General features: G+C 42.6%; 1 protein-coding gene across 1 annotated transcript in view; it reads left to right on the top strand.

Moving 5' to 3' along the window:
• The window catches only part of LOC116360588 (thyrotropin-releasing hormone-degrading ectoenzyme), a gene marked incomplete in the record, with an annotated part of 436,874 nt that overhangs the window by 182,110 nt on the left and 227,142 nt on the right, over positions 1-27,622 (top strand). The window contains 1 exon segment of the mRNA XM_031815459.1: positions 12,602-12,756. Within this exon segment, the coding sequence (XP_031671319.1) occupies positions 12,602-12,756 (155 nt within the window).

Consider the following 27,622-nt stretch of genomic DNA (forward strand, 5'->3'; position numbering starts at 1 on the left):
TTAGAAGTGTTCCTACTGTATCCTATTAGAAGTGTTCCAACTGTATCCTGTTAGAAGTGTAACATATTCCTACTGTATCCTGTTAGAAGTGTTTTCCTACTGTATCCTGTTAGAAGTGTTCCTACTGTATCCTGTTAGAAGTGTAACATATTCCTACTGTATCCTGTTAGAAGTGTTCCTACAGTATCCTGTTAGAAGTGTTGCTACTGTATCCTGTTAGAAGTGTTCCTACTGTATCCTGTCAGAAGTGTTCCTACTGTATCCTGTTAGAAGTATTCCTACTGTATCATGTTAGAAGTGTTCCTACTGTATCCTGATAGAAGTGTTCCTACTGTATCCTGATAGAAGTGTTCCTACTGTATCCTGTTAGAAGTGTTCCTACTGTACCCTGTTAGAAGTGTTCCTACTGTATCCTGATAGAATTGTTCCTACTGTATCCTGTTAGAAGTGTTCCTACTGTACCCTGTTAGAAGTGTTCCTACTGTATCCTGATAGAAGTGTTCCTACATTATCCTGTTAGAAGTGTTCCTACTGTATTCTGTTAGAAGTGTTCCTACTGTATCCTGATAGAATTGATCCTACTGTGTCCTGATAGAAGTGTTCCTACTGTATCCTGTTAGAAGTGTTCGTACTGTATCCTGTCAGAAGTGTTCATACTCTACCCTGTTAGAAGTGTTCCAACTGTATCCTGTTAGAAGTGTTCCTACTGTATCCTGATAGAAGTGTTCCTACTGTATCCTGTTAGAAGTGTTCCTACTGTATCCTGTTAGAAGTGTTCCTACTGTATCCTGATAGAAGTGTTCCTACTGTATCCTGTTAGAAGTGTTCCTACTGTATCCTGTTAGACGTGTTCCTACTGTATCCTGTTAGAAGTGTTCCTACTGTATCCTGTTAGAAGTGTTCCTACTGTATCCTGATAGAAGTGTTCCTACTGTATCCTGTTAGAAGTGTTCCTACAGTATCCTGTTAGAAGTGCTCCTACTGTATCCTGTTAGAAGTGTTCCTACTGTATCCTGTTAGAAGTGTTCCTACTGTATCCTGTTAGAAGTGTTCCAACTGTATCCTGTTAGAAGTGTTCCTACTGTATCCTGTCAGAAGTGTTCCTACTGTATCCTGTTAGAAGTGTTCCTACTGTACCCTGTTAGAAGTGTTCCTACTGTATCCTGATATAATTGTTCCTACTGTATCCTGTTAGAAGTGTTCCTACTGTATCCTGTTAGAAGTGTTCCTACTGTATCCTGATAGAAGTGTTCCTACTGTATCCTGATAGAAGTGTTCCTACTGTATCCTGTTAGAAGTGTTCCTACTGTATCCTGTTAGAAGTGTTCCTACAGTATCCTGTTAGAAGTGCTCCTACTGTATCCTGTTAGAAGTGTTCCTACTGTATCCTGATAGAAGTGTTCCTACTGTATCCTGTTAGAAGTGTTCCTACAGTATCCTGTTAGAAGTGCTCCTACTGTATCCTGTTAGAAGTGTTCCTACTGTATCCTGTTAGAAGTGTTCCTACAGTATCCTGTTAGAAGGGTTCCTACTGTATCCTGTTAGAAGTGTTCCTACTGTATCCTGTTAGAAGTGCTCCTACTGTATCCTGTTAGAAGTGTTCCAACTGTATCCTGTTAGAAGTGTTCCTACTGTATCCTGTCAGAAGTGTTCCTACTGTATCCTGTTAGAAGTATTCCTACTGTATCCTGTTAGAAGTGTTCCTACTGTATCCTGATAGAAGTGTTCCTACTGTATCCTGATAGAAGTGTTCCTACTGTATCCTGTTAGAAGTGTTCCTACTGTACCCTGTTAGAAGTGTTCCTACTGTATCCTGATATAATTATTCCTACTGTATCCTGTTAGAAGTGATCCTACTGTACCCTTTTAGAAGTGTTGCTACTGTATCCTGATATAAGTGTTCCTACTGTATCCTGTTAGAAGTGTTCCTACTGTATCCTGTCAGAATTGTTCCTACTGTATCCTGTTAGAAGTGTTCCTACTGTATCCTGTTAGAAGTGTTCCTACTGTATCCTGATAGAAGTGTTCCTACAGTATCCTGTTAGAAGGGTTCCTACTGTATCCTGTTAGAAGTGTTCCTACTGTATCCTGTTAGAAGTGCTCCTACTGTATCCTGTTAGAAGTGTTCCAACTGTATCCTGTTAGAAGTGTTCCTACTGTATCCTGTCAGAAGTGTTCCTACTGTATCATGTTAGAAGTATTCCTACTGTATCCTGTTAGAAGTGTTCCTACTGTATCCTGATAGAAGTGTTCCTACTGTATCCTGATAGAAGTGTTCCTACTGTATCCTGTTAGAAGTGTTCCTACTGTACCCTGTTAGAAGTGTTCCTACTGTATCCTGATAGAATTGTTCCTACTGTATCCTGTTAGAAGTGATCCTACTGTACCCTTTTAGAAGTGTTGCTACTGTATCCTGATATAAGTGTTCTTACTGTATCCTGATATAAGTGTTCCTACTGTATCCTGTTAGAAGTGTTCCTACTGTATCCTGTCAGAAGTGTTCCTACTGTATCCTGTTAGAAGTGTTCCTACTGTACCCTGTTAGAAGTGTTCCTACTGTATCCTGATAGAATTGTTCCTACTGTATCATGTTAGAAGTGTTCCTACTGTATCCTGTTAGAAGTGTTCCTACTGTATCCTGATAGAAGTGTTCCTACTGTATCCTGATAGAAGTGTTCCTACTGTATCCTGATAGAAGTGTTCCTCCTATATCCTGTTAGAAGTGCTCCTACTGTACCCTGTTAGAAGTGTTCCTACTGTATCCTGATAGAATTGTTCCTACTGTATCCTGTTAGAAGTGATCCTACTGTACCCTGTTAGAAGTGTTCCTACTGTAACCTGATAGAAGTGTTCCTACTGTATTCTGTTAGAAGTGATCCTACTGTATCCTGTCAGAAGTGATCCTACTGTACCCTGTTAGAAGTGTTCCTACTGTATCCTGTTAGAAGTGTTCCTACAGTATCCTGTTAGAAGTGTTCCTACTGTATCCTGTTAGAAGTGTTCCTACAGTATCCTGTTAGAAGTGCTCCTACTGTATCCTGTTAAAAGTGTTCCTACTGTATCCTGTTAGAAGTGCTCCTACTGTATCCTGTTAGAAGTGTTCCAACTGTATCCTGTTAGAAGTGTTCCTACTGTATCCTGTCAGAAGTGTTCCTACTGTATCCTGTTAGAAGTGTTCCTACTGTACCCTGTTAGAAGTGTTCCTACTGTATCCTGATAGAATTGTTCCTACTGTATCCTGTTAGAAGTGTTCCTACTGTATCCTGTTAGAAGTGTTCCTACTGTATCCTGATAGAAGTGTTCCTACTGTATCCTGTTAGAAGTGTTCCTACTGTATCCTGTTAGAAGTGTTCCTACAGTATCCTGATAGAAGTGTTCCTACTGTATCCTGTTAGAAGTGTTCCTACTGTATCCTGTTAGAAGTGTTCCTACATTATCCTGTTAGAAGTGTTCCTACTGTATCCTGTTAGAAGTGTTCCTACTGTATCCTGTCAGAAGTGTTCCTACTGTATCCTGTTAGAAGTGTTCCTACTGTACCCTGTTAGAAGTGTTCCTACTGTATCCTGATAGAATTGTTCCTACTGTATCATGTTAGAAGTGTTCCTACTATATCCTGTTAGAAGTGCTCCTACTGTACCCTGTTAGAAGTGTTCCTACTGTATCCTGATAGAATTGTTCCTACTGTATCCTGTTAGAAGTGATCCTACTGTACCCTGTTAGAAGTGTTCCTACTGTAACCTGATAGAAGTGTTCCTACTGTATTCTGTTAGAAGTGATCCTACTGTATCCTGTCAGAAGTGATCCTACTGTACCCTGTTAGAAGTGTTCCTACTGTATCCTGTTAGAAGTGTTCCTACAGTATCCTGTTAGAAGTGTTCCTACTGTATCCTGTTAGAAGTGTTCCTACAGTATCCTTTTAAAAGTGCTCCTACTGTATCCTGTTAGAAGTGTGTCTACTGTATCCTGTTAGAAGTGCTCCTACTGTATCCTGTTAGAAGTGTTCCAACTGTATCCTGTTAGAAGTGTTCCTACTGTATCCTGTCAGAAGTGTTCCTACTGTATCCTGTTAGAAGTGTTCCTACTGTACCCTGTTAGAAGTGTTCCTACTGTATCCTGATAGAATTGTTCCTACTGTATCCTGTTAGAAGTGTTCCTACTGTATCCTGTTAGAAGTGTTCCTACTGTATCCTGATAGAAGTGTTCCTACTGTATCCTGATAGAAGTGTTCCTACTGTATCCTGTTAGAAGTGTTCCTACAGTATCCTGTTAGAAGTGCTCCTACTGTATCCTGTTAGAAGTGTTCCTACTGTATCCTGTTAGAAGTGTTCCTACAGTATCCTGTTAGAAGGGTTCCTACTGTATCCTGTTAGAAGGGTTCCTACTGTATCCTGTTAGAAGTGCTCCTACTGTATCCTGTTAGAAGTGTTCCAACTGTATCCTGTTAGAAGTGTTCCTACTGTATCCTGTCAGAAGTGTTCCTACTGTATCCTGTTAGAAGTATTCCTACTGTATCCTGTTAGAAGTGTTCCTACTGTATCCTGATAGAAGTGTTCCTACTGTATCCTGATAGAAGTGTTCCTACTGTATCCTGTTAGAAGTGTTCCTACTGTACCCTGTTAGAAGTGTTCCTACTGTATCCTCATAGAATTATTCCTACTGTATCCTGTTAGAAGTGATCCTACTGTACCCTTTTAGAAGTGTTGCTACTGTATCCTGATATAAGTGTTCCTACTGTATCCTGTTAGAAGTGTTCCTACTGTATCCTGTCAGAATTGTTCCTACTGTATCCTGTTAGAAGTGTTCCTACTGTATCCTGTTAGAAGTGTTCCTACTGTATCCTGTTAGAAGTGTTCCTACTGTATCCTGATAGAAGTGTTCCTTCTGTATCCTGTTAGAAGTGTTCCTACAGTATCCTGTTAGAAGTGCTCCTACTGTATCCTGTTAGAAGTGTTCCTACTGTATCCTGTTAGAAGTGTTCCTACAGTATCCTGTTAGAAGGGTTCCTACTGTATCCTTTTAGAAGGGTTCCTACTGTATCCTGTTAGAAGTGCTCCTACTGTATCCTGTTAGAAGTGTTCCAACTGTATCCTGTTAGAAGTGTTCCTACTGTATCCTGTCAGAAGTGTTCCTACTGTATCCTGTTAGAAGTATTCCTACTGTATCCTGTTAGAAGTGTTCCTACTGTATCCTGATAGAAGTGTTCCTACTGTATCCTGATAGAAGTGTTCCTACTGTATCCTGTTAGAAGTGTTCCTACTGTACCCTGTTAGAAGTGTTCCTACTGTATCCTCATAGAATTATTCCTACTGTATCCTGTTAGAAGTGATCCTACTGTACCCTTTTAGAAGTGTTGCTACTGTATCCTGATATAAGTGTTCCTACTGTATCCTGTTAGAAGTCTTCCTACTGTATCCTGTCAGAATTGTTCCTACTGTATCCTGTTAGAAGTGTTCCTACTGTATCCTGTTAGAAGTGTTCCTACTGTATCCTGTTAGAAGTGTTCCTACTGTATCCTGATAGAAGTGTTTTCCTACTGTATCCTGATAGAAGTGTTCCTACTGTATCCTGTTAGAAGTGTTCCTACTGTACCCTGTTAGAAGTGTTCCTAGTGTATCCTGATAGAATTGTTCCTACTGTATCCTGTTAGAAGTGTGTCTACTGTATCCTGTTAGAAGTGCTCCTACTGTATCCTGTTAGAAGTGTTCCAACTGTATCCTGTTAGAAGTGTTCCTACTGTATCCTGTCAGAAGTGTTCCTACTGTATCCTGTTAGAAGTGTTCCTACTGTACCCTGTTAGAAGTGTTCCTACTGTATCCTGATAGAATTGTTCCTACTGTATCCTGTTAGAAGTGTTCCTACTGTATCCTGTTAGAAGTGTTCCTACTGTATCCTGATAGAAGTGTTCCTACTGTATCCTGATGGAAGTGTTCCTACTGTATCCTGTTAGAAGTGTTCCTACAGTATCCTGTTAGAAGTGCTCCTACTGTATCCTGTTAGAAGTGTTCCTACTGTATCCTGTTAGAAGTGTTCCTACAGTATCCTGTTAGAAGGGTTCCTACTGTATCCTGTTAGAAGGGTTCCTACTGTATCCTGTTAGAAGTGCTCCTACTGTATCCTGTTAGAAGTGTTCCAACTGTATCCTGTTAGAATTGTTCCTACTGTATCCTGTCAGAAGTGTTCCTACTGCATCCTGTTAGAAGTATTCCTACTGTATCCTGTTAGAAGTGTTCCTACTGTATCCTGATAGAAGTGTTCCTACTGTATCCTGATAGAAGTGTTCCTACTGTATCCTGTTAGAAGTGTTCCTACTGTACCCTGTTAGAAGTGTTCCTACTGTATCCTCATAGAATTATTCCTACTGTATCCTGTTAGAAGTGATCCTACTGTACCCTTTTAGAAGTGTTGCTACTGTATCCTGATATAAGTGTTCCTACTGTATCCTGTTAGAAGTGTTCCTACTGTATCCTGTCAGAATTGTTCCTACTGTATCCTGTTAGAAGTGTTCCTACTGTATCCTGTTAGAAGTGTTCCTACATTATCCTGTTAGAAGTGTTCCTACTGTATCCTGTTAGAAGTGTTCCTACTGTATCCTGATAGAATTGATCCTACTGTATCCTGATAGAAGTGTTCCTACTGTATCCTGTTAGAAGTGTTCCTACTGTATCCTGTTAGAAGTTTTCCTACAGTATCCTGTTAGAAGTGTTCCTACTGTATCCTGTTAGAAGTGTTCCTACAGTATCCTGTTAGAAGTGCTCCTACTGTATCCTGTTAGAAGTGTTCCAACTGTATCCTGTTAGAAGTGTTCCTACTGTATCCTGTCAGAAGTGTTCCTACTGTATCCTGTTAGAAGTGTTCCTACTGTATCCTGTTAGAAGTGTTCCTACTGTATCCTGATAGAAGTGTTCCTACTGTATCCTGATAGAAGTGTTCCTACTGTATCCTGTTAGAAGTGTTCCTACTGTATCCTGATAGAAGTGTTCCTACTGTATCCTGATAGAAGTGTTCCTACTGTATCCTGTTAGAAGTGTTCCTACTGTACCCTGTTAGAAGTGTTCCTAGTGTATCCTGATAGAATTGTTCCTACTGTATCCTGTTAGAAGTGATCCTACTGTACCCTGTTAGAAGTGTTCCTACTGTATCCTGATAGAAGTGTTCCTACTGTATCCTGTTAGAAGTGTTCCTACTGTATCCTGTCAGAAGTGTTCCTACTGTACCCTGTTAGAAGTGATCCTACTGTATCCTGTTAGAAGTGTTCCTACATTATCCTGTTAGAAGTGTTCCTACTGTATCCTGTTAGAAGTGTTCCTACTGTATCCTGATAGAATTGATCCTACTGTATCCTGATAGAAGTGTTCCTACTGTATCCTGTTAGAAGTGTTCCTACTGTATCCTGTCAGAAGTGTTCATACTCTACCCTGTTAGAAGTGTTCCAACTGTATCCTGTTAGAAGTGTTCCTACTGTATCCTGATAGAAGTGTTCCTACTATATCCTGTTAGAAGTGCTCCTACTGTACCCTGTTAGAAGTGTTCCTACTGTATCCTGATAGAATTGTTCCTACTGTATCCTGTTAGAAGTGATCCTACTGTACCCTGTTAGAAGTGTTCCTACTGTAACCTGATAGAAGTGTTCCTACTGTATTCTGTTAGACGTGATCCTACTGTATCCTGTCAGAAGTGATCCTACTGTACCCTGTTAGAAGTGTTCCTACTGTATCCTGTTAGAAGTGTTCCTACAGTATCCTGTTAGAAGTATTCCTACTGTATCCTGTTAGAAGTGTTCCTACAGTATCCTGTTAGAAGTGCTCCTACTGTATCCTGTTAGAAGTGTTCCTACTGTATCCTGTTAGAAGTGTTCCTACTGTATCCTGTTAGAAGTGTTCCTACTGTATCCTGTTAGAAGTGTTCCTACTGTATCCTGTTAGAAGTGTTCCTACTGTACCCTGTTAGAAGTGTTCCTACTGTATCCTGTTAGAAGTGTTCCTACTGTATCCTGTCAGAAGTGTTCCTACTGTATCCTGTTAGAAGTGTTCCTACTGTATCCTGTCAGAAGGGCTGTGGTGTCTGGACAGATAGATGAATACCTTCATTTCATTAGCTAATCAACGTTTCCTTCCTTGAAAGCGTATTACACATTTTACGTGTCAGAAAGTGGATGCCTCTATTTAGTCAGCTAATGAACTTTTCCTCTCGTGAAAATGGGCCCTGTGTGGACCCAGAGTGTCGCCCTGTGTGGATCCAGCATGTCGCCCTGTGTGGACCCAGAGTGTCGCCCTGTGTGGATCCAGCGTGACCCTGTGTGGATCCAGCGTGTCGACCTGCGTGGACCCAGCGTGTCTTCCTGTGTGGATCCAGCATGTCGCCCTGTGTTGACCCAGCGTGTCACCCTGTGTGGATCCAGCGTGTCTCCCTGCGTGGATCCAGCGTGTCGCCCTGTGTGGATCCAGCGTGTCGCCCTGCTTGGATCCAGCGTGTCGACCTGCGTGGACCCAGCGTGTCGCCCTGCGTGGATCCAGCGTGTCTCCCTGTGTGGATCCAGCATGTCGCCCTGCGTGGATCCAGCGTGGCCCTGTGTGGATCCAACGTGGCCCTGCGTGGATCCAGTGTGGCCCTGTGTGGATCCAGCTTGTCGACCTGTGTGGATCCAGCGTGTCGACCTGTGTGGATCCAGCGTGTCGACCTGCGTGTGCCCCTGTTCATTGACATTAGCCGCCTCATTGGAAGAGCATGCAGCCCATGCAGAGCCAATATAAAACTGGAATTACCCCGTAGCCGTCAAGTCTTTCAGTCATGAATCACAATTACAATGGCCAATTAGAGCCTGCCTGTTCCATTATCGTTTCCTCTTTACGTCTAATTCTAGAATGCTGATTCAATAGAAACATCTGGTTAGCTTCGTCATGCCTGTTTTATAACTACACGGTTGTTGTTGTTTTTCCACCTTCATCTTGCTTTTTTGTTGTCCTGGAGCCATGAGAACCGTTGTTATGAGAACCGTCGTTAGGAGAACCGTCGTTGTGAGTGCCGTCGTTATGAGAACCGTTGTTATGAGAACCATCGTTATGAGAGCCGTTGTTATGAGAGACGTTGTTATGAGAGCAGTCGTTATGAGAGCCGTCGTTATGAGAACCATCGTTATGAGAGCCGTCGTTATGAGAGCTGTCGTTATGAGAGCCGTCGTTGTGAGAGCCGTCGTTATGAGAGCCGTTGTTATGAGAGCCGTCGTTATGAGAGCCGTCGTTATGAGAACCGTCGTTGTGAGAGACGTTGTTATGAGAACCGTCGTTATGAGAACGTCTCTCTTTCTCCCCTTCTCTCGTTCTTCTTCTCTCCCTCTCCCTCATACCCCCCTCTCTCTCTCTCTCTCTCTCTCTCTCTCTCATTAAGTCTATTCACGATATCCTCTAGCTCCTTCCTGCTGCTTCCTAAACTATGTCTAACCAACACTGGGATGTTTTCCCTCCCCTGTAACAGCCTCCCGATACTCTACAGGCGTGAGGCACAGGGGCACATGCATCCATGTCACATTTCTCTGGCACACGCCAAGCGATAGATAACCCCTCACTTCCAGAAATGATCAGTCATTTACCTCAAAGGAATATGCAAATGGCTGTACATAGCGTGTATCTAGTTCCTTCCCCAAACACCCCGCTAATCGTGTTACGGCGGCTGCGACAGCCACAGTACTTACTCTAACTTGTTTTTTTAAAACCCGCACCGCATGTTGTCTTTGACTAAGATAAGGAGTGGATCAAAAACACTTGATTTTGCCAAGGCTGTGATAAGGCGTGTAGAATTTACAGGCGCCTGAATTTACAGGCCTCCTACTATGCCCACTAAAACACGAGTCTAATCTTCCCGCTTCCTGGTTTTTATAAATAAGAGATTTAGTTTCTTCTACATCTGACCCCTGCGGGCACTGCCATTGGGCCAAATTGTCAATGCGCCAATCACACGTCATGATACTGCCAGTCTCCCAGATTAAGGAAGCTAGTCATAAAGTAGCAGATTATTTCTTACTCCTGCAGGTGATGTTTATTGAAATCACAATAGAAAGCACAGTAACAGTGTTGACAGTAGAGAGCCGGGAATTCGGCATGGGATTCAGTGAAACAAAATGACATCTGTCCCGGGTTGGGAACGTCTCTTGTCTCTCTCTGTGTAAACCAGGGCTGTTGTTTTTAAAAGAGAAACACAATGACATCTGTCCCGGGAACTCAACCACTCTCTTTATCTGACTGTGGAAATGTGTTCCATCACTCAACAGCTGTCACAGAGAACTCTCTTTATCTGACTGTGGAAATGTGTTCCATCACTCAACGGCTGTCACAGAGAACTCTCTTTATCTGACTGTGGAAATGTGTTCCATCACTCAGCGGCTGTCACAGAGAACTCTCTTTATCTGACTGTGGAAATGTGTTCCATCACTCAGCAGCTGTCACAGAGAACTCTCTTTATCTGACTGTGGAAATGTGTTCCATCAATCAACAGCTGTCACAGAGAACTCTCTTTATCTGACTGTGGAAATGTGTTCCATCAATCAACAGCTGTCACAGAGAACTCTCTTTATCTGACTGTGGAAATGTGTTCCATCACTCAACGGCTGTCACAGAGAACTCAACCACTCTCTTTATCTGACTGTGGAAATGTGTTCCATCACTCAGCGGCTGTCACAGAGAACTCAACCACTCTCTTTATCTGACTGTGGAAATGTGTTCCATCACTCAACAGCTGTCACAGAGAACTCAACCACTCTCTTTATGTGACTGTGGAAATGTGTTCCATCACTCAACAGCTGTCACAGAGAACTCAACCACTCTCTTTATGTGACTGTGGAAATGTGTTCCATCACTCAACTGCTGTCACAGAGAACTCTCTTTATCTGACTGTGGAAATGTGTTCCATCACTCAGCGGCTGTCACAGAGAACTCTCTTTATCTGACTGTGGAAATGTGTTCCATCACTCAGCAGCTGTCACAGAGAACTCTCTTTATCTGACTGTGGAAATGTGTTCCATCAATCAACAGCTGTCACAGAGAACTCTCTTTATCTGACTGTGGAAATGTGTTCCATCAATCAACAGCTGTCACAGAGAACTCTCTTTATCTGACTGTGGAAATGTGTTCCATCACTCAACGGCTGTCACAGAGAACTCAACCACTCTCTTTATCTGACTGTGGAAATGTGTTCCATCACTCAGCGGCTGTCACAGAGAACTCAACCACTCTCTTTATCTGACTGTGGAAATGTGTTCCATCACTCAACAGCTGTCACAGAGAACTCAACCACTCTCTTTATGTGACTGTGGAAATGTGTTCCATCACTCAACAGCTGTCACAGAGAACTCAACCACTCTCTTTATGTGACTGTGGAAATGTGTTCCATCACTCAACTGCTGTCACAGAGAACTCTCTTTATCTGACTGTGGAAATGTGTTCCATCACTCAGCGGCTGTCACAGAGAACTCTCTTTATCTGACTGTGGAAATGTGTTCCATCACTCAACAGCTGTCACAGAGAACTCTCTTTATCTGACTGTGGAAATGTGTTCCATCACTCAACGGCTGTCACAGAGAACTCAACCACTCTCTTTATCTGACTGTGGAAATGTGTTCCATCACTCAGCGGCTGTCACACAGAACTCAACCACTCTCTTTATCTGACTGTGGAAATGTGTTCCATCACTCAACAGCTGTTACAGCGAACTCAACCACTCTCTTCATCTGACTGTGGAAATGTGTTCCATCACTCAACTGCTGTCACAGAGAACTCTCTTTATCTGACTGTGGAAATGTGTTCCATCACTCAACAGCTGTCACAGAGAACTCTCTTTATCTGACTGTGGAAATATTTCACTGTTGAATGTATATTATTACTAGCTGTTGTCCAATGACGACTAACTATGTTGTAACCCACGCCCTCTTCAACCAGGGTTGAGTGGAGCGTGGTCTGTTTTAGTAGAAGACAGCGTTGGGTTGCTGTATCTTGGTTTCTCCCTTGACGAAGGACATGCTGACTAAAACACCTCACGAGTTTCAAACTTGTTGTTCTATTGAGTAGGTTAAGAACCAATTCTTCTTTACAATGACGGCCCACCGGCCAAACCCAGACGACGCTGGGCCAATTGTGAGCCGCCCAATGGGTCTCCTAAACACGTCCGGATGTGATTCAGCCTGGAATTGAACCAGGGTCTGTAGTGACGCCTCTAGCACTGGAGATGCAGTGCCTTAGACCGCTGCGCCACTCGGGGAGCCGATCATGCCATAACTTACATAAAGGCATTTTAAACTCATTACATGTTTTTATGTTTGACCTTTATTTAACCAGGCAAGTCAGTTAAGAACAAATTCTTATTTTCAATGACGGCCTAGGAACAGTGGGTTAACTGCCTTGTTCAGGGGCAGAACGACAGATTAGTACCTTGTCAGCTCAGGGATTTGAACTTGCAACCTTCCGGTTACTAGTCCAACACATGACGAGTGCCTTGGTCCTTTTTAGTTGTTTTGACTTCTATGGTTTCAACAGGTGGACGTGAATTCAAGGTTGTTTTGTCTCGGATGCTGTACCCTTCTCTCTAACCTTTAACCTCTCTGTGTTTTCACCAGACCTGCTGGCTGTGCCCAAGCACCCCTACGCTGCCATGGAGAACTGGGGTCTGAGTGTGTTTGTAGAGCAGAAGATCCTACTGGACCCAGAGGTCTCATCCTTCTCCTACCAGATGGAGCTAACCATGGTGGTGGTTCATGAGATCTGCCATCAGGTACAATACACTATGCTAGGCTATGCTATGCTAGGCTATGCTACACTTCTCCTACCAGATGGAGCTAACCATGGTGGTGGTTCATGAGATCTGCCATCAGGTATAATACACTATGCTGTGCTAGGCTAGGCTACGCTACATTTCTCTTACCAGATTGAGCTCATTATGGTGGTGGTGCATGAGATCAGCGATCAGGTATAAGATACTATGCTATGCTAGGCTAGGCTATGCTACACTAGGCTACATTACTATACAATACACTAGGCTATGTAATGCTATGCTACGCTAGGTAATTCTATACACTACACTTTTCGTACCATCAGGTACAAAACACTACTGACTAAACTCATGCCATCTTTAGGGCCCTGAGTTGTTCCTTACTTGAAACTCATTTGTTTTCTACTGTGTTATTGACTTGTTAATTGTTTACTCCATGTGTAACTCTTTGTTGTCTGCTCACACTGCTATGCTTTATCTTGGCCAGGTCGCAGTTGCAAATGAGAACTTGTTCTCAACTAGCCTACCTGGTTAAATAAAGGTGTTCTCAACTAGCCTACCTGGTTAAATAAAGGTGTTCTCATCTAGCCTACCTGGTTAAATAAAGGTGTTCTCAACTAGCCTACCTGGTTAAATAAAGGTGAAATAAAAATAAAATAATAACCATGGGTTCTTAATTATACCCTGTAACTGCGGGGATGTTTCTCTGATCAGGTCACGTGGTAAAACACTCCTGGCCCTTCGTCACCACAGCAGAGTAGGGCTTCAGTTATACCAGGCTCCTTGATGACAATAGGATGAGGGCTGAATGTTTGTGTTCTACTCTATTGTCCCTGAGTCCTCTCATACAGGTGCCTGAATGATACTCTGGGTTTACATCAAAGACTCTTTCTCTCTGTCTCTATCTCTCTCACACACACACACACACATACAAACACACACATACACACACACACACACACACACACACACACATACAAACACACACATACAAACACACACACATACAAACAAACACACACACACACACATACAAACACACACACATACAAACAAACACACACACACACACACACATACAAACACACACACACAAACACACACCCACACACACACATACAAACACACACACACAAACACACACCCACACAGTCCATTAGTTTGTCTAGCAGAGGAGAGGCTGATAGAGATCAGAAGGGTTTTTATGTATATCAGTAACAAAGAGGACTACTGCCGTCTACACAGGTTAATGAAGGCTTGACAGAGATCAGAGACTCACATCTGGCACAGTCATTATAGGTAATGGAAAAACCCAGCTCCATGTTTCTGCATAAATATACCATTAGTGAGATGCAGACCGTAACACATTAAGCCCTCTGTGTGCGTTCTAATAGTCAGTAGTTGTTGTGATGATAAATTAAAAGCACCACCCCTGTAGTTCAGACAGGTGATGTTTTCTTTCCAAATACACCCATTCATTCATTTTCAATTAGACTTATTTGAATCACAATAGTCCACTCACTAAGATTGACACCCTATTTAGACCAATGAGAAAGAGTGTTCCAAACCTCTCCGCCAATAACAGCTCATTTTCAGTTTACCCCTCCCCAACTCAGACCACTCCCAGACAGTCCTAGCTAATTTCTTGCTTGGGAAATTGCTCTTTGCTAAGAAGCTATTTTTGTTGAAAACAATCACAGTAAGGTAATTAATTGTTACCCATAAAATGATTGGATATTGAGATAAAAACGACTGTGCTGGAACTTTTGATAAATTAATTTATTGTAATTGTATCCAAAGGATACAGGTGAACACTGTATTGGCTACTGTTATCCTGATAACTAAGTCCTTCAAACCCCTGTTGCTTAACCGACCATCTGATTGATGTGTGTTGGGGTACAGGGGAACACTGTGTTGGGGTACAGGGGAACACTGTGTTGGGGTACAGGGGAACACTGTGTTGGGGTACAGGTGAACACTGTGTTGGGGTACAGGGGAACACTGTGTTGGGGTACAGGGGAACACTGTGTTGGGGTACAGGGGAACACTGTGTTGGGGTACAGGGGAACACTGTGTTGGGGTACAGGGGAACACTGTGTTGGGGTACAGGGGAACATTATGTCCCCTTTAAAACTCAGCTCTTTCCATTCAACTTGAATTTGAGCCATTTCCCCCCCCGTATCTTCCTCCCTCTGTCTAGGACACTGAAACACTCCTGCACTGTTCTGTTCTGTTCTGTTCTGTTCTGCACTGTTCTGTTCTGTTCTGTTCTGTTCTGTGCTGTTCTGTGCTGTTCTGTGCTGTTCTGTTCTGTTCTGTGCTGTGCTGTGCTGTGCTGTGCTGTTCTGTTCTGTTCTGCACTGTTCTGTTCTGTTCTGTTCTGTTAGGTGCTGTTCTGTTCTGTTCTGTTCTGTTCTGTGCTGTGCTGTGCTGTGCTGTGCTGTGCTGTGCTGTGCTGTTCTGTTCTGTTCTGTTCTGTGCTGTTCTGTTCTGTGCTGTTCTGTGCTGTTCTGTTCTGTTCTGTTCTGTTCTGTTCTGTTAGGTGCTGTTCTGTTCTGTTCTGTTCTATTCTGTTCTGTTAGGTGCTGTTCTGTTCTGTTCTGTTCTGTTCTGTTAGGTGCTGTTCTGTTCTGTTCTGTTCTGTGCTGGTCTGTTCTGTTCTGTGCTGGTCTGTTCTGTTCTGTGTTGCTCTTTTCTGTTCTGTGCTGTTCTGTTCTGTTCTGTTCTGTGCTGTGCTGTGCTGTGCTGTGCTGTGCTGTGCTGTGCTGTTCTGTTCTGTTCTGTTCTGTTCTGTTCTGTTCTGTTAGGTGCTGTTCTGTTCTGTTCTGTTCTGTTCTGTTCTGTTCTGTTAGGTGCTGTTCTGTTCTGTTCTGTTAGGTGCTGTTCTGTTCTGTTCTGTGCTGGTCTGTTCTGTTCTGTTCTGTGTTGTTCTTTTCTGTTCTGTGCTGTTCTGTTCTGTTCTGTTCTGTGCTGTTCTGTGCTGTTCTGTGCTGTTCTGTGCTGGTCTGTTCTGTTCTGTGCTGTTCTGTTCTGTTCTGCTCTGTCCTGTTCTGTCCTGTTCTGCTCTGTTCTGCTCTGTTCTGTTCTGTTGAGACTCAGCACATTGTCCTTAGAGGGTTTATAGGGCCAGGGTTACACAGTCTGACAGGATAGGATACACACACAAGCACCAACAGCCATCTACACTGGCAGATTAACACCCTGGGGTCCTATATATCCTGCCCGAGTCCAAAAATGGCACCCTTTCCCCTTTTGTAGTGCACTTCTTTAGAACACGGACCATAGGGTAGTAGGTAGGGAATACAGTAGGGTGACATTTGGGACACAGTGTACTGTATATGTCCTGGCTTCAGCTGATTGGTCTATTTATCTCCTCATTATAGCGAGAACAGATAGTTGGAGAGGAAATACCGTTTAACACATCCTCCTGCTGCGCTCACACAGTAATTAGACATCTGGACAAAGCCTGAACACACACACACACACACACACACACACACACACACACACACACACACACACACACACACACACACACACACACACACACACACACACACACACACACACACACACACACAGCCTCATCCGGCAAAACAGGTTTTCTCTCTGCTGTGTCTGGCTCCTCAATGGACCATCCATTGCTGGACCACTCTCTGTTTTGACCGATAATATCCCTCTCCCATCTCTACAGCTCAAAGCCGCTCTTCTCTCCAGTATTGAGTATCAAAGCTGCTCTTCTCTCCAGTACTGTTGGTATCAAAGCTGCTCTTCTCTCCAGTACTGTTGGTATCAAAGCTGCTCTTCTCTCCAGTACTGTTGGTATCAAAGCTGCTCTTCTCTCCAGTACTGTTGGTATCAAAGCTGCTCTTCTCTCCAGCACTGAGTATCAAAGCTGCTCTTCTCTCCAGTACTGTTGGTATCAAAGCTGCTCTTCTCTCCAGTACTGAGTATCAAAGCTGCTCTTCTCTCCAGTACTGAGTATCAACCCTGCTCTTCTCTCCAGTACTGTTGGTATCAAAGCTGCTCTTCTCTCCAGTACTGTTGGTATCAAAGCTGCTCTTCTCTCCAGTACTGTTGGTATCAAAGCTGCTCTTCTCTCCAGTACTGAATATCAAAGCTGCTCTTCTCTCCAGTACTGAGTATCAACGCTGCTCGTCTCTCCAGTACTGAATATCAACGCTGCTCGTCTCTCCAGTACTGTTGGTATCAAAGCTGCTCCTCTCTCCAGTACTGAGTATCAAAGCTGCGCTTCTCTCCAGTACTGAGTATCAAAGCTGTTCTTCTCTCCAGTACTGTTGGTATCAAAGCTGCTCTTCTCTCCAGTACTGTTGGTATCAACGCTGCTCGTCTCTCCAGTACTGTTGGTATCAACGCTGCTCGTCTCTCTAGTACTGTTGGTATCAACGCTGCTCGTCTCTCTAGTACTGTTGGTATCAAAGCTGCTCTTCTCTCCAGTACTGTTGGTATCAACGCTGCTCGTCTCTCCAGTACTGTTGGTATCAACGCTGCTCGTCTCTCCAGTACTGTTGGTATCAACGCTGCTCGTCTCTCCAGTACTGTTGGTATCAACGCTGCTCGTCTCTCCAGTACTGTTGGTATCAACGCTGCTCGTCTCTCCAGTACTGTTGGTATCAACGCTGCTCGTCTCTCCAGTACTGTTGGTATCAAAGCTGCTCTTCTCTCCAGTACTGTTGGTATCAACGCTGCTCGTCTCTCCAGTACTGAGTATCAAAGCTGCTCTTCTCTCCAGTACTGAATATCAAAGCTGCTCTTCTCTCCAGTACTGAATATCAACGCTGCTCGTCTCTCCAGTACTGTTGGTATCAAAGCTGCTCCTCTCTCCAGTACTGAGTATCAAAGCTGCGCTTCTCTCCAGTACTGAGTATCAAAGCTGTTCTTCTCTCCAGTACTGTTGGTATCAAAGCTGCTCTTCTCTCCAGTACTGTTGGTATCAACGCTGCTCGTCTCTCCAGTACTGTTGGTATCAACGCTGCTCGTCTCTCTAGTACTGTTGGTATCAAAGCTGCTCTTCTCTCCAGTACTGAGTATCAAAGCTGCTCTTCTCTCCAGTACTGTTGGTATCAAAGCTGCTCTTCTCCCCAGTACTGAGTATCAAAGCTGTTCTTCTCTCCAGTACTGAGTATCAAAGCTGTTCTTCTCTCCAGTACTGAGTATCAAAGCTGTTCTTCTCTCCAGTACTGAGTATCAAAGCTGCTCTTCTCTCCAGTACTGTTGGTATCAAAGCTGCTCTTCTCTCCAGTACTGTTGGTATCAAAGCCACTCTTCTCCCCAGTACTGAGTATCAAAGCCGCTCTTCTCCCCAGTACTGCTGGTATCAAAGCCGCTCTTCTCCCCAGTACTGCTGGTATCAAAGCCGCTCTTCTCTCCAGTACTGAATATCAAAGCTGCTCTTCTCTCCAGTACTGTTGGTATCAAAGCTGCTCTTCTCTCCAGTACTGAATATCAAAGCTGCTCTTCTCTCCAGCATGTCTGTCTGTGATACAGTACTGTTTTCTAACCCCCTTTCTGGGCCTGGCATTGTTACAGTCTATTACCGAGAGATCAAACAAACGAAGGCAAGCCCATTTTTATGTTTTCCAGTAAAAAGTGGAACATTGAAAATATATATATATATTCTCCTCCCAATGTTTGTTCTCCTCAGAATTGATCTGGAATAATGTGAAAGGACTTTCTGCTTGTGTCTGTTTTCCTCTGTGCTTCACTCGCCAGCCTTTGTGACAGGGTAGCCTAGTGGTTAGAGCGTTGGACTAGTAACTGATAGGTTGCAAGTTCATATCCCCACGCTGACAAGGTACAAATCTATCATTCTGCCCCTGAACAGGCAGTTAACCCACTGTTCCTAGGCCGTCATTGAAAATAAGAATTTGTTCTTAAGAATTTGTTCTTAACTGACTTGCCTAGTTAAATAAAGGTCAAATAAAAATCAAATAAAACTCACCAGCCTTTGTGATACTCACCAGCCTCTGTGATACTCACCAGCCTCTGTGATACTCACCAGCCTCTGTGATACTCACCATCCTCTGTGATACTCACCAGCCTCTGTGATACTCACCATCCTCTGTGATACTCACCAGCCTCTGTGATACTCACCATCCTCTGTGATACTCACCAGCCTCTGTGATACTCACCATCCTCTGTGATACTCACCAGCCTCTGTGATACTCACCAGCCTCTGTGATACTCACCATCCTCTGTGATACTCACCAGCCTCTGTGATACTCACCAGCCTCTGTGATACTCACCAGCCTCTGTGATACTCACCAGCCTCTGTGATACTCACCATCCTCTGTGATACTCACCAGCCTTTGTGATACTCACCAGCCTCTGTGATACTCACCAGCCTCTGTGATACTCACCAGCCTCTGTGATACTCACCAGCCTCTGTGATACTCACCAGCCTCTGTGATACTCACCATCCTCTGTGATACTCACCAGCCTCTGTGATACTCACCAGCCTCTGTGATACTCACCAGCCTCTGTGATACTCACCAGCCTCTGTGATACTCACCAGCCTCTGTGATACTCACCAGCCTCTGTGATATCACCATCCTCTGTGATACTCACCAGCCTCTGTGATACTCACCAGCCTCTGTGATACTCACCAGCCTCTGTGATATCACCATCCTCTGTGATACTCACCAGCCTCTGTGATACTCACCAGCCTCTGTGATACTCACCAGCCTCTGTGATACTCCAGTGTTGAGGAGCAACTGGGATGTTGGTCTTCTATGTTGACAGTTGATTATTTATCGTGTGTGGGAGACTGTCTCGACAAGTGAGCATTGTTGGAATGTCTTCACATTCAGAACGCTATTTATTTAAAAAAATATACATTTATTTTATATACAATACACATATGAATGGAGGATCACGGTACAAATATTATCATTGACAATACAAACAAAACTAATTAAAATGTTGTACAAACAAACAGGCAAACAATATAGCTATGTACATACTGTCAGGAGTCAGAATTATTTGAGAAGACAAAATGAATCGTACAGACAGGAAGTAAGAGTTCCCAGTATAATGTTTGGACGGTATGGGAAACATCCACTTTAAAATGGATGCCAAATGAAAACCATTGATTTCAAAGTTTAACAACTCTATGCACAAGGGCTACTTTCAACAATTTACACTGAAAATGTTACCTATACACATTTACTGAGAGAACGGTGCAGATGCAAAGTTCCGTAACAGAATTTTGGTAAAAATCTCTCTTAGTTTTTGACGTGTCCACATTTTCCCAGAAATTCTCTTAAATATCTGCACCAATTTAAGATTCAACAGAGTCGGCAGAAAGACTGGAGTGTCAGCTGTTGACTTTGACAGGTTTTATTTTGACAGTCAGTGAAGTGATTGCGGTAATAGAATTTCATCACGGGTCCCTGATCTGTACTACGTAGAACTGCATTATCATGGACATGATTGCCATTCTGTTCCCTGATCTGTACTACACAGAACTGCATTATCATGGACATGATTGTCATGCTGTTCCCTGATCTGTACTACACAGAACTGCATTATCATGGACATGATTGTCATTCTGTTCCCTGATCTGTACTACACAGAACTGCATTATCATGGACATGATTGTCATTCTGTTCCCTGATCTGTACTACACAGAACTGCATTATCATGGACATGATTGTCATTCTGTTCCCTGATCTGTACTACACAGAACTGCATTATCATGGACATGATTGCCATTCTGTTCACGGTGACGGATCCTGAATAGGTAGACTGGGGTCTAAATACGCAACATGTTATTCTACACACTGGCTGTTATTCTAATGAGCTCTGCCCCCAAACAAGAAGAAATTTGGTTGGTCCGACAAAGACCAAATCTGAACCAATCAGAGACGTCTATGTTCCAAAGTACAGAACAGAAGAATAGCATTCAGTTCAGTACAGTAGACTAGAGTTCAGTACAGTAGAGTAGAGTTCAGTTCAGTAGAGTAGAGTTCAGTACAGTAGAGTTCAGTACAGTAGAGTTCAGTTCAGTAGAGTAGAGTTCAGTACAGTAGAGTAGAGTTCAGTACAGTAGAGTAGAGTTCAGTACAGTAGAGTTCAGTACAGTAGAGTAGAGTTCAGTAGAGTAGAGTTCAGTTCAGTTCAGTTCAGTACAGTAGAGTAGAGTACAGTACAGTAGAGTAGAGTTCAGTACAGTAGAGTAGAATTCAGTACAGTAGAGTTCAGTAGAGTAGAGTAGAGTATAGTTCAGTACAATACAGTAGAGTTCAGTAGAGTTCAGATCAGTAGAGTAGAGGATAGTTCAGTACAGTAGAGTTCAGTGGAGTAGAGTAGAGTAGATTTCAGTACAGTAGAGTTCAGTACAGTACAGTAGAGTTCAGTACAGTAGAGTAGAGTTCAGTAGAGTAGAGTTCAGTTCAGTACAGTAGAGTAGAGTATAGTACAGTAGAGTAGAGTTCAGTACAGTAGAGTAGAGTTCAGTTCAGTAGAGTAGAGTTTAGTTCAGTAGAGTAGAGTTCAGTAGAGTAGAGTAGAGTTCAGTACTGTACAGTACAGTAGAGTTCAGTACAGTAGAGTTCAGTAGAGTAGAGTTCAGTAGAGTAGAGTTCAGTACTGTAGAGTACAGTAAAATCTAGTTCAGTACAGTAAAGTAGGGTTCAGTATAGTAGTTCAGAACAGTACAGTACAGTAGAGTAGAGTTCAGTAAAGTACTGTAGAGTTCAGTACAGTACAGTAGAGTTCAGTTCAGTAGAGTAGAGTTCAGTACAGATCAGTACAGTGAAGTCCAGTACAGTTCAGTACATTAGAGTTCAGTACAATAGAGTAGAATTCAGTACAGCATAATAGAGTCGAGTTCAGTACAGTGCTGTAGAGTTCAGTTCAGTAGAGTTCAGTAGAGTTCTGTTCAGTAGAGTACAGTTCAGTACAGTGGAGTTCAGTAGAGTAGAATAGAGTAGAGTTCAGTTCAGTACAGTAGAATTCACTACAGTACAGTACAGTAGAGTAGAGTTAACTACAGTAGTGTAGAGTGCAGTACAGTAGAGTAGAGTTCAGTGTAGTTCAGTACAGTAGAGTACAGTACAGTAAAGTAGTGTTCAGTACAGTAGAGTAGAGTTCAGTACAGTAGAGTAGAGTTCAGTACAGTAGAGTATATTTCAGTACTGTAGAGTAGAGTTCACTAGAGTAGTGTAGAGTTTTGTTTGGTACAGTACAGTAGAGTTCAGTACAGCAGAGTAGAGTTCAGTAGAGTAGAGTAGAGTTCAGTACAGTTGAGTAGACTAGAGTAGAGTTCAGTAAAGTAGACTTCAGTTCAGCATAGTATAGTTCATTACATTACAGTAGAGTTTATTAGAGTTCAATAGAGTATAGTAGAATTCAGTACAGTACAGTTCACTACATTATAGTTTACTCAACTCTAGTGTGTTCTACTTGTGTACTGAACTTGATTCTACTGTGCTTTTCTTTACTATGTTGTCCAAACTATAATGTATTGTTGTAGTCAATACAACTGCAGATATTCCTTTATCGATTTTTCGGAAATTCCATTATTGATTTGCTAATAATAATTCATTAATTAATAATAATTAATCAACTATATTTATATCAGTAAAAACACTATAAAGAATTGGTAGGTCTACCTTTACTTGTTACTTCTGTGAACTTTCATTATCATCTCTCTCCATGAAGGAGAGACATTTAAAATATCATAGATATATCAATATGAAGATATATGGGGTTTGGGTTAATGGCATTTCAAGGCACAAGGCGATGTTTCTTAAATGTACAGAAGGCAGAATAAATGATCCCAAACTAAATGTAAGTGTGTATATTAGTTGTCAGGGGTCTTGACTTCAACATTACTGTGTTTTGATGTATTTCTAAAACCTTTCAAGACTTTTTTCTGGAAGATGTTTTTCCAAAACCCCGTTTCTGTTTAACCAGAAATCAAATCCTTTACTTATTCAGCAGTTTTTTTTTTCGATGGAAAATGGATCTATGTCTTAATTTCAACAATAAATATGGACTCTTAGATTCCATTTGACACACACTTTGAGAAGCTCCTATAAACTTCACACGTCGGTGCTCATGGATCCTTTTACATGGAAATGACCTCATTCTTAGAACAGAACATGTCCTCCCACCTCTTCCTTTACCAAGTAGCTCCATTGTTTAGGGTCAAGAGTTGGCAACATCTTAATATCTGTTAGAGTTTTGCACAGTGCATCACCATGCTTCAACAGGCTTTGTTCATCACGGCCACTGATCGCTCTATACTGTACAAACAATATCTTGAAAATATCATGACCATGTTTGAGGTGAGAGGGATAATCCAAGCGCTAAGGATAACCTTTCTTTGCTGCTGTTAACCCGGCATAAAGTATCATTAGGGTGGCAGGGTAGCTAGTGGTTAGAGGTGGGTGGCCTAGTGGTTAGAGTGTTGGACTAGTAACCGAAAGGTTGCAAGTTTGAATCTCCCAGCTGACAAGGTACAAATCTGTCGTTCTGCCCCTGAACAAGGCAGTTAAACCACTGTTCCTAGACCAGTTAACCCACTGTTCCTAGACCAGTTAACCCACTGTTCCTAGACCAGTTAACCCACTGTTCCTAGACCAGTTAACCCACTGTTCCTAGGCCAGTTAACCCACTGTTCCTAGACCAGTTAACCCACTGTTCCTAGACCAGTTAACCCACTGTTCCTAGACCAGTTAACCCACTGTTCCTAGACCAGTTAACCCCACTGTTCCTAGGCCAGTTAACCCACTGTTCCTAGACCAGTTAACCCACTGTTCCTAGACCAGTAAACCCACTGTTCCTAGACCAGTTAACCCACTGTTCCTAGACCAGTTAACCCACTGTTCCTAGACCAGTTAACCCACTGTTCCTAGACCAGTTAACCCACTGTTCCTAGACCAGTTAAACCACTGTTCCTAGACCAGTTAACCCACTGTTCCTAGACCAGTTAACCCACTGTTCCTAGGCCAGTTAACCCACTGTTCCTAGACCAGTTAACCCACTGTTCCTAGACCAGTTAACCCACTGTTCCTAGACCAGTTAACCCACTGTTCCTAGACCAGTTAACCCACTGTTCCTAGGCCAGTTAACCCACTGTTCCTAGACCAGTTAACCCACTGTTCCTAGGCCAGTTAACCAACTGTTCCTAGACCAGTTAACCCACTGTTCCTAGACCAGTTAACCCACTGTTCCTAGGCCAGTTAACCAACTGTTCCTAGACCAGTAAACCCACTGTTCCTAGACCAGTTAACCCACTGTTCCTAGACCAGTAAACCCACTGTTCCTAGACCAGTTAACCCACTGTTCCTAGGCCAGTTAACCCACTGTTCCTAGACCAGTTAACCCACTGTTCCTAGGCCAGTTAACCCACTGTTCCTAGACCAGTTAACCCACTGTTCCTAGGCCAGTTAACCCACTGTTCCTAGATCAGTTAACCCACTGTTCCTAGGCCAGTTAACCCACTGTTCCTAGACCAGTTAACCCACTGTTCCTAGGCCAGTTAACCCACTGTTCCTAGACCGGTTAACCCACTGTTCCTAGACCAGTTAACCCACTGTTCCTAGACCAGTTAACCCACTGTTCCTAGACCAGTTAACCCACTGTTCCTAGACCGTCATTGAAAATAAGAATTTGTTCTTAACTGCCTAGTTAAATAAAAATAAAAAAACAAATCATTTTTAAATTATTTTCTGAACCAGTTGAAGCACAGATGTTGAGTCCTCATTCAACAGAAATGAAGGTGGATCCTTTTTCACATCCTTGTTGAAATATATTTGTTTGAGGTGGTCACTCTGACAGAGCTCCAGAGTTCCTCTGTGGAGATGGGAGAACATTCCAGAAGGACAACCATCTCTGCAGCACTCCACCAATCAGGCCTTTATGGTAGAGTGGCCAGAAGGCAGCCACTCCTCAGTAAAAGGCACATGACAGCCCGCTTGGAGTTTGCCAAAAGGCACCTAAAGACTCTCAGATCATGAGAAACTAGATTCTCTGGTCTAATGAAACCAAGAGTGAACTCTTTGGCCTGAATGCCAAGCGTCACATCTGGAGGAAACCTGGCACCATCCCTACCGTGAAACATGGTTGTGGCAGCATCATGCTGTGGGGATGTTTTTCAGAGGAAGGGACTTGGATACTAGTCAGGCTGGGGGGGAAGATGATACTTATGTAAATATGATATTGCTGTTTTATTTTGTATAAATTTGCTAAATTTATAAAAAACTTTTTTTGCTTTTTCATGATGGGATATTGTGTGGGGAGAACAAGGTGACATCTGGAAGGGGTGGAGACAATAACAAGGACAGGTGAAAACAGATCAGGGTGTGACACCTATATCCCAGCTAGCACATTAACGTTATGAGAACCATATGTTTTCTTAGAGCTTGTTGGTAAGAGTGTGGTTGTCCTGTTGTTATTTTGCATACAACCTTCCCGCAACGTTCTGTGAATGGTGCAGGATAGTTGATTGGCTTTGGAACATTCACAGCACATTTCAGGAACTTGACCAAAAAAAACCACGTTATTTCCTGGTATTTCATCACTTTTAAACAGAACGATTCCTAAAAGTTTAAACATGTTTACATTTATTTACAGTTTTTGTCAGGTTCTATGAATGTTCTCCAACTGGTTTTGACATTGGGGATGTTCTTAAATAGTTCAGAGAACATTAACTACGTTCTTCAGTGGGAATTTCAGTACCTCGGCATAACGTTTTCTGCAGGGTTCCCGATGGTTCTATTTAAAGTCACGTTCTCAGAACATTAAACTTTCCATAAAAAAAAAACACAAGAAAACATCTGTAATGTTCAAAGAACGTTCTAAGAATGTTCCTTAACAACATATACATTCCATTCTCAGCGTCAACACAACGTTCTAAGAATGTTCCTTAACAACATATACATTCCATTCTCAGCGTCAACACAACATTCTCTGTCTTCTAGTGTGTTCAGGTGTGTTGGCCGCGCCCACTCATTGGCCACACCGATCTTCACGAGTGCTTGTTTCCTTTGAAATGGGTTCTGTTTGAATAGACTAAAATGAACAGCTTTGAATGAGTAAAACAACAACATGGCATGCTAACTCCATCCTGGTTGTGCAGTGGACTAATTCCATGGATAGAAACCAGAAGACCATAGGTCTGAATCTCACTGACGCTGTGCCACAATAAAACACATGATGTGTTTGCATGATTAATGCCTAAGCAAAAACATTTCCATGTGTCCTATCTGTGTGTGGAGTTCAAAACAGTTAACCCAAACTAAGCTAGCAATGCTATTAAAAGTCTTATTGGAACACGTGCTCAGAACGTTATTTAATAACCTTTAAATAACCTAGAATTTCTGTGCTCAGAACGTTAATAAAACCTCACAGGAAAACTTTCAGGCAACCATCGTTAAACATTCTCAGAACCTCCCTGGAAACATAGTTAAACATTCTCAGAACCTCCCTGGAACCATAGTTAAACATTCTCAGAACCTCCCTGGAACCATAGTTAAACATTCTCAGAACCTCCCTGGAACCATAGTTAAACATTCTCAGAACCTCCCTGGAAACATAGTTAAACATTCTCAGAACCTCCCTGGAAACATAGTTAAACATTCTCAGAACCTCCCTGGAAACATAGTTAAACGTTCTCAGAACCTCCCTGGAACCATAGTTAAGCGTTCTCAGAACATCTCCCTGGAACCATAGTTAAACATTCTCAGAACCTCCCTGGAACCATAGTTAAACATTCTCAGAACCTCCCTGGAACCATAGTTAAACATTCTCAGAACCTCCCTGGAACCATAGTTAAACATTCTCAGAACCTCCCTGGGACCATAGTTAAACATTCTCAGAACCTCCCTGGGACCATAGTTAAACATTCTCAGAACCTCCCTGGGACCATAGTTAAACATTCTCAGAACCTCCTTGCAAACGTAGTTAAACATTCTCAGAACCTCCCTGGAACCAATAAATGTACATTCCCAGAACATGCAAAATGTTCTCTTCCGTTCTCAGAATGTTTTAAAAAAACATTCAGTTTTACTGGTCAGGAAACGCATGGCTTCGTTCCCAGAACCAATGAGAAACCAAAAAATGTAAGTTCCCACAACTTCCATGGAACCAAATGTTTCAGCTGGGATGTTTCCTCAGCATAGTACCATACATGTAGTGAGTTGGAAATAATTGAGCAACATTTTTTTAAAGCTGTTTTTAACTTAATACCGGGGACAAAATAGATCTGTATGTCTATGTTGGACAACAAGTGATTCATCTATGCCTCTCCATGAAGCTGCAATACAATCATCAGACTAAACTCTCAACGATTTAATTTTAAAGACCAGTAATATCATTTGTAATCTGGAAGAGGCAAACCTCCTGTTCCCTTTAACCACGTAAGAGTATCATATCGAATGTGTTTTAAAAAAAAATTCAAAATGAACTTTGAGGTCGTTGACTTTAATTCCTCAAAGTATTTTGGTGGAGGTGGTACAGGCAGCAAATGTGGACGACCCACTACATTCAGCTTTACTACAGCAATCCTGCCTTGTAATGACATTTTAAGAGAGGCCCCATCTGTACATCAGAGCCCATCCCCTCTTTTAGGTTGACATAGTTCTTTCTACAAACCAGGGAACATTTGGTGGATTTAAATATTCCCAAATAAGTCAAGTCGGTGTCATTCTGCCACAGCAGGCAAAGTCAGCAGTTTTACAGAGATATTTAGGGGCACCGGTATAGCTTTTTCCCCAGTTTATTTAATATCCCGAAAATGAAACGTGAAGAGTAAATCATTTCAGAATCTGTGGAAGGGAATTTGAGATGTCTGAGAAATTCAGTGAAGTGTCATCGGTATAGAGGTTTTATGCTGCGTACC

This window comes from Oncorhynchus kisutch, unplaced genomic scaffold, assembly GCF_002021735.2.
Source record: "Oncorhynchus kisutch isolate 150728-3 unplaced genomic scaffold, Okis_V2 Okis09a-Okis19a_hom, whole genome shotgun sequence".
Taxonomy (NCBI): domain Eukaryota; kingdom Metazoa; phylum Chordata; class Actinopteri; order Salmoniformes; family Salmonidae; genus Oncorhynchus; species Oncorhynchus kisutch.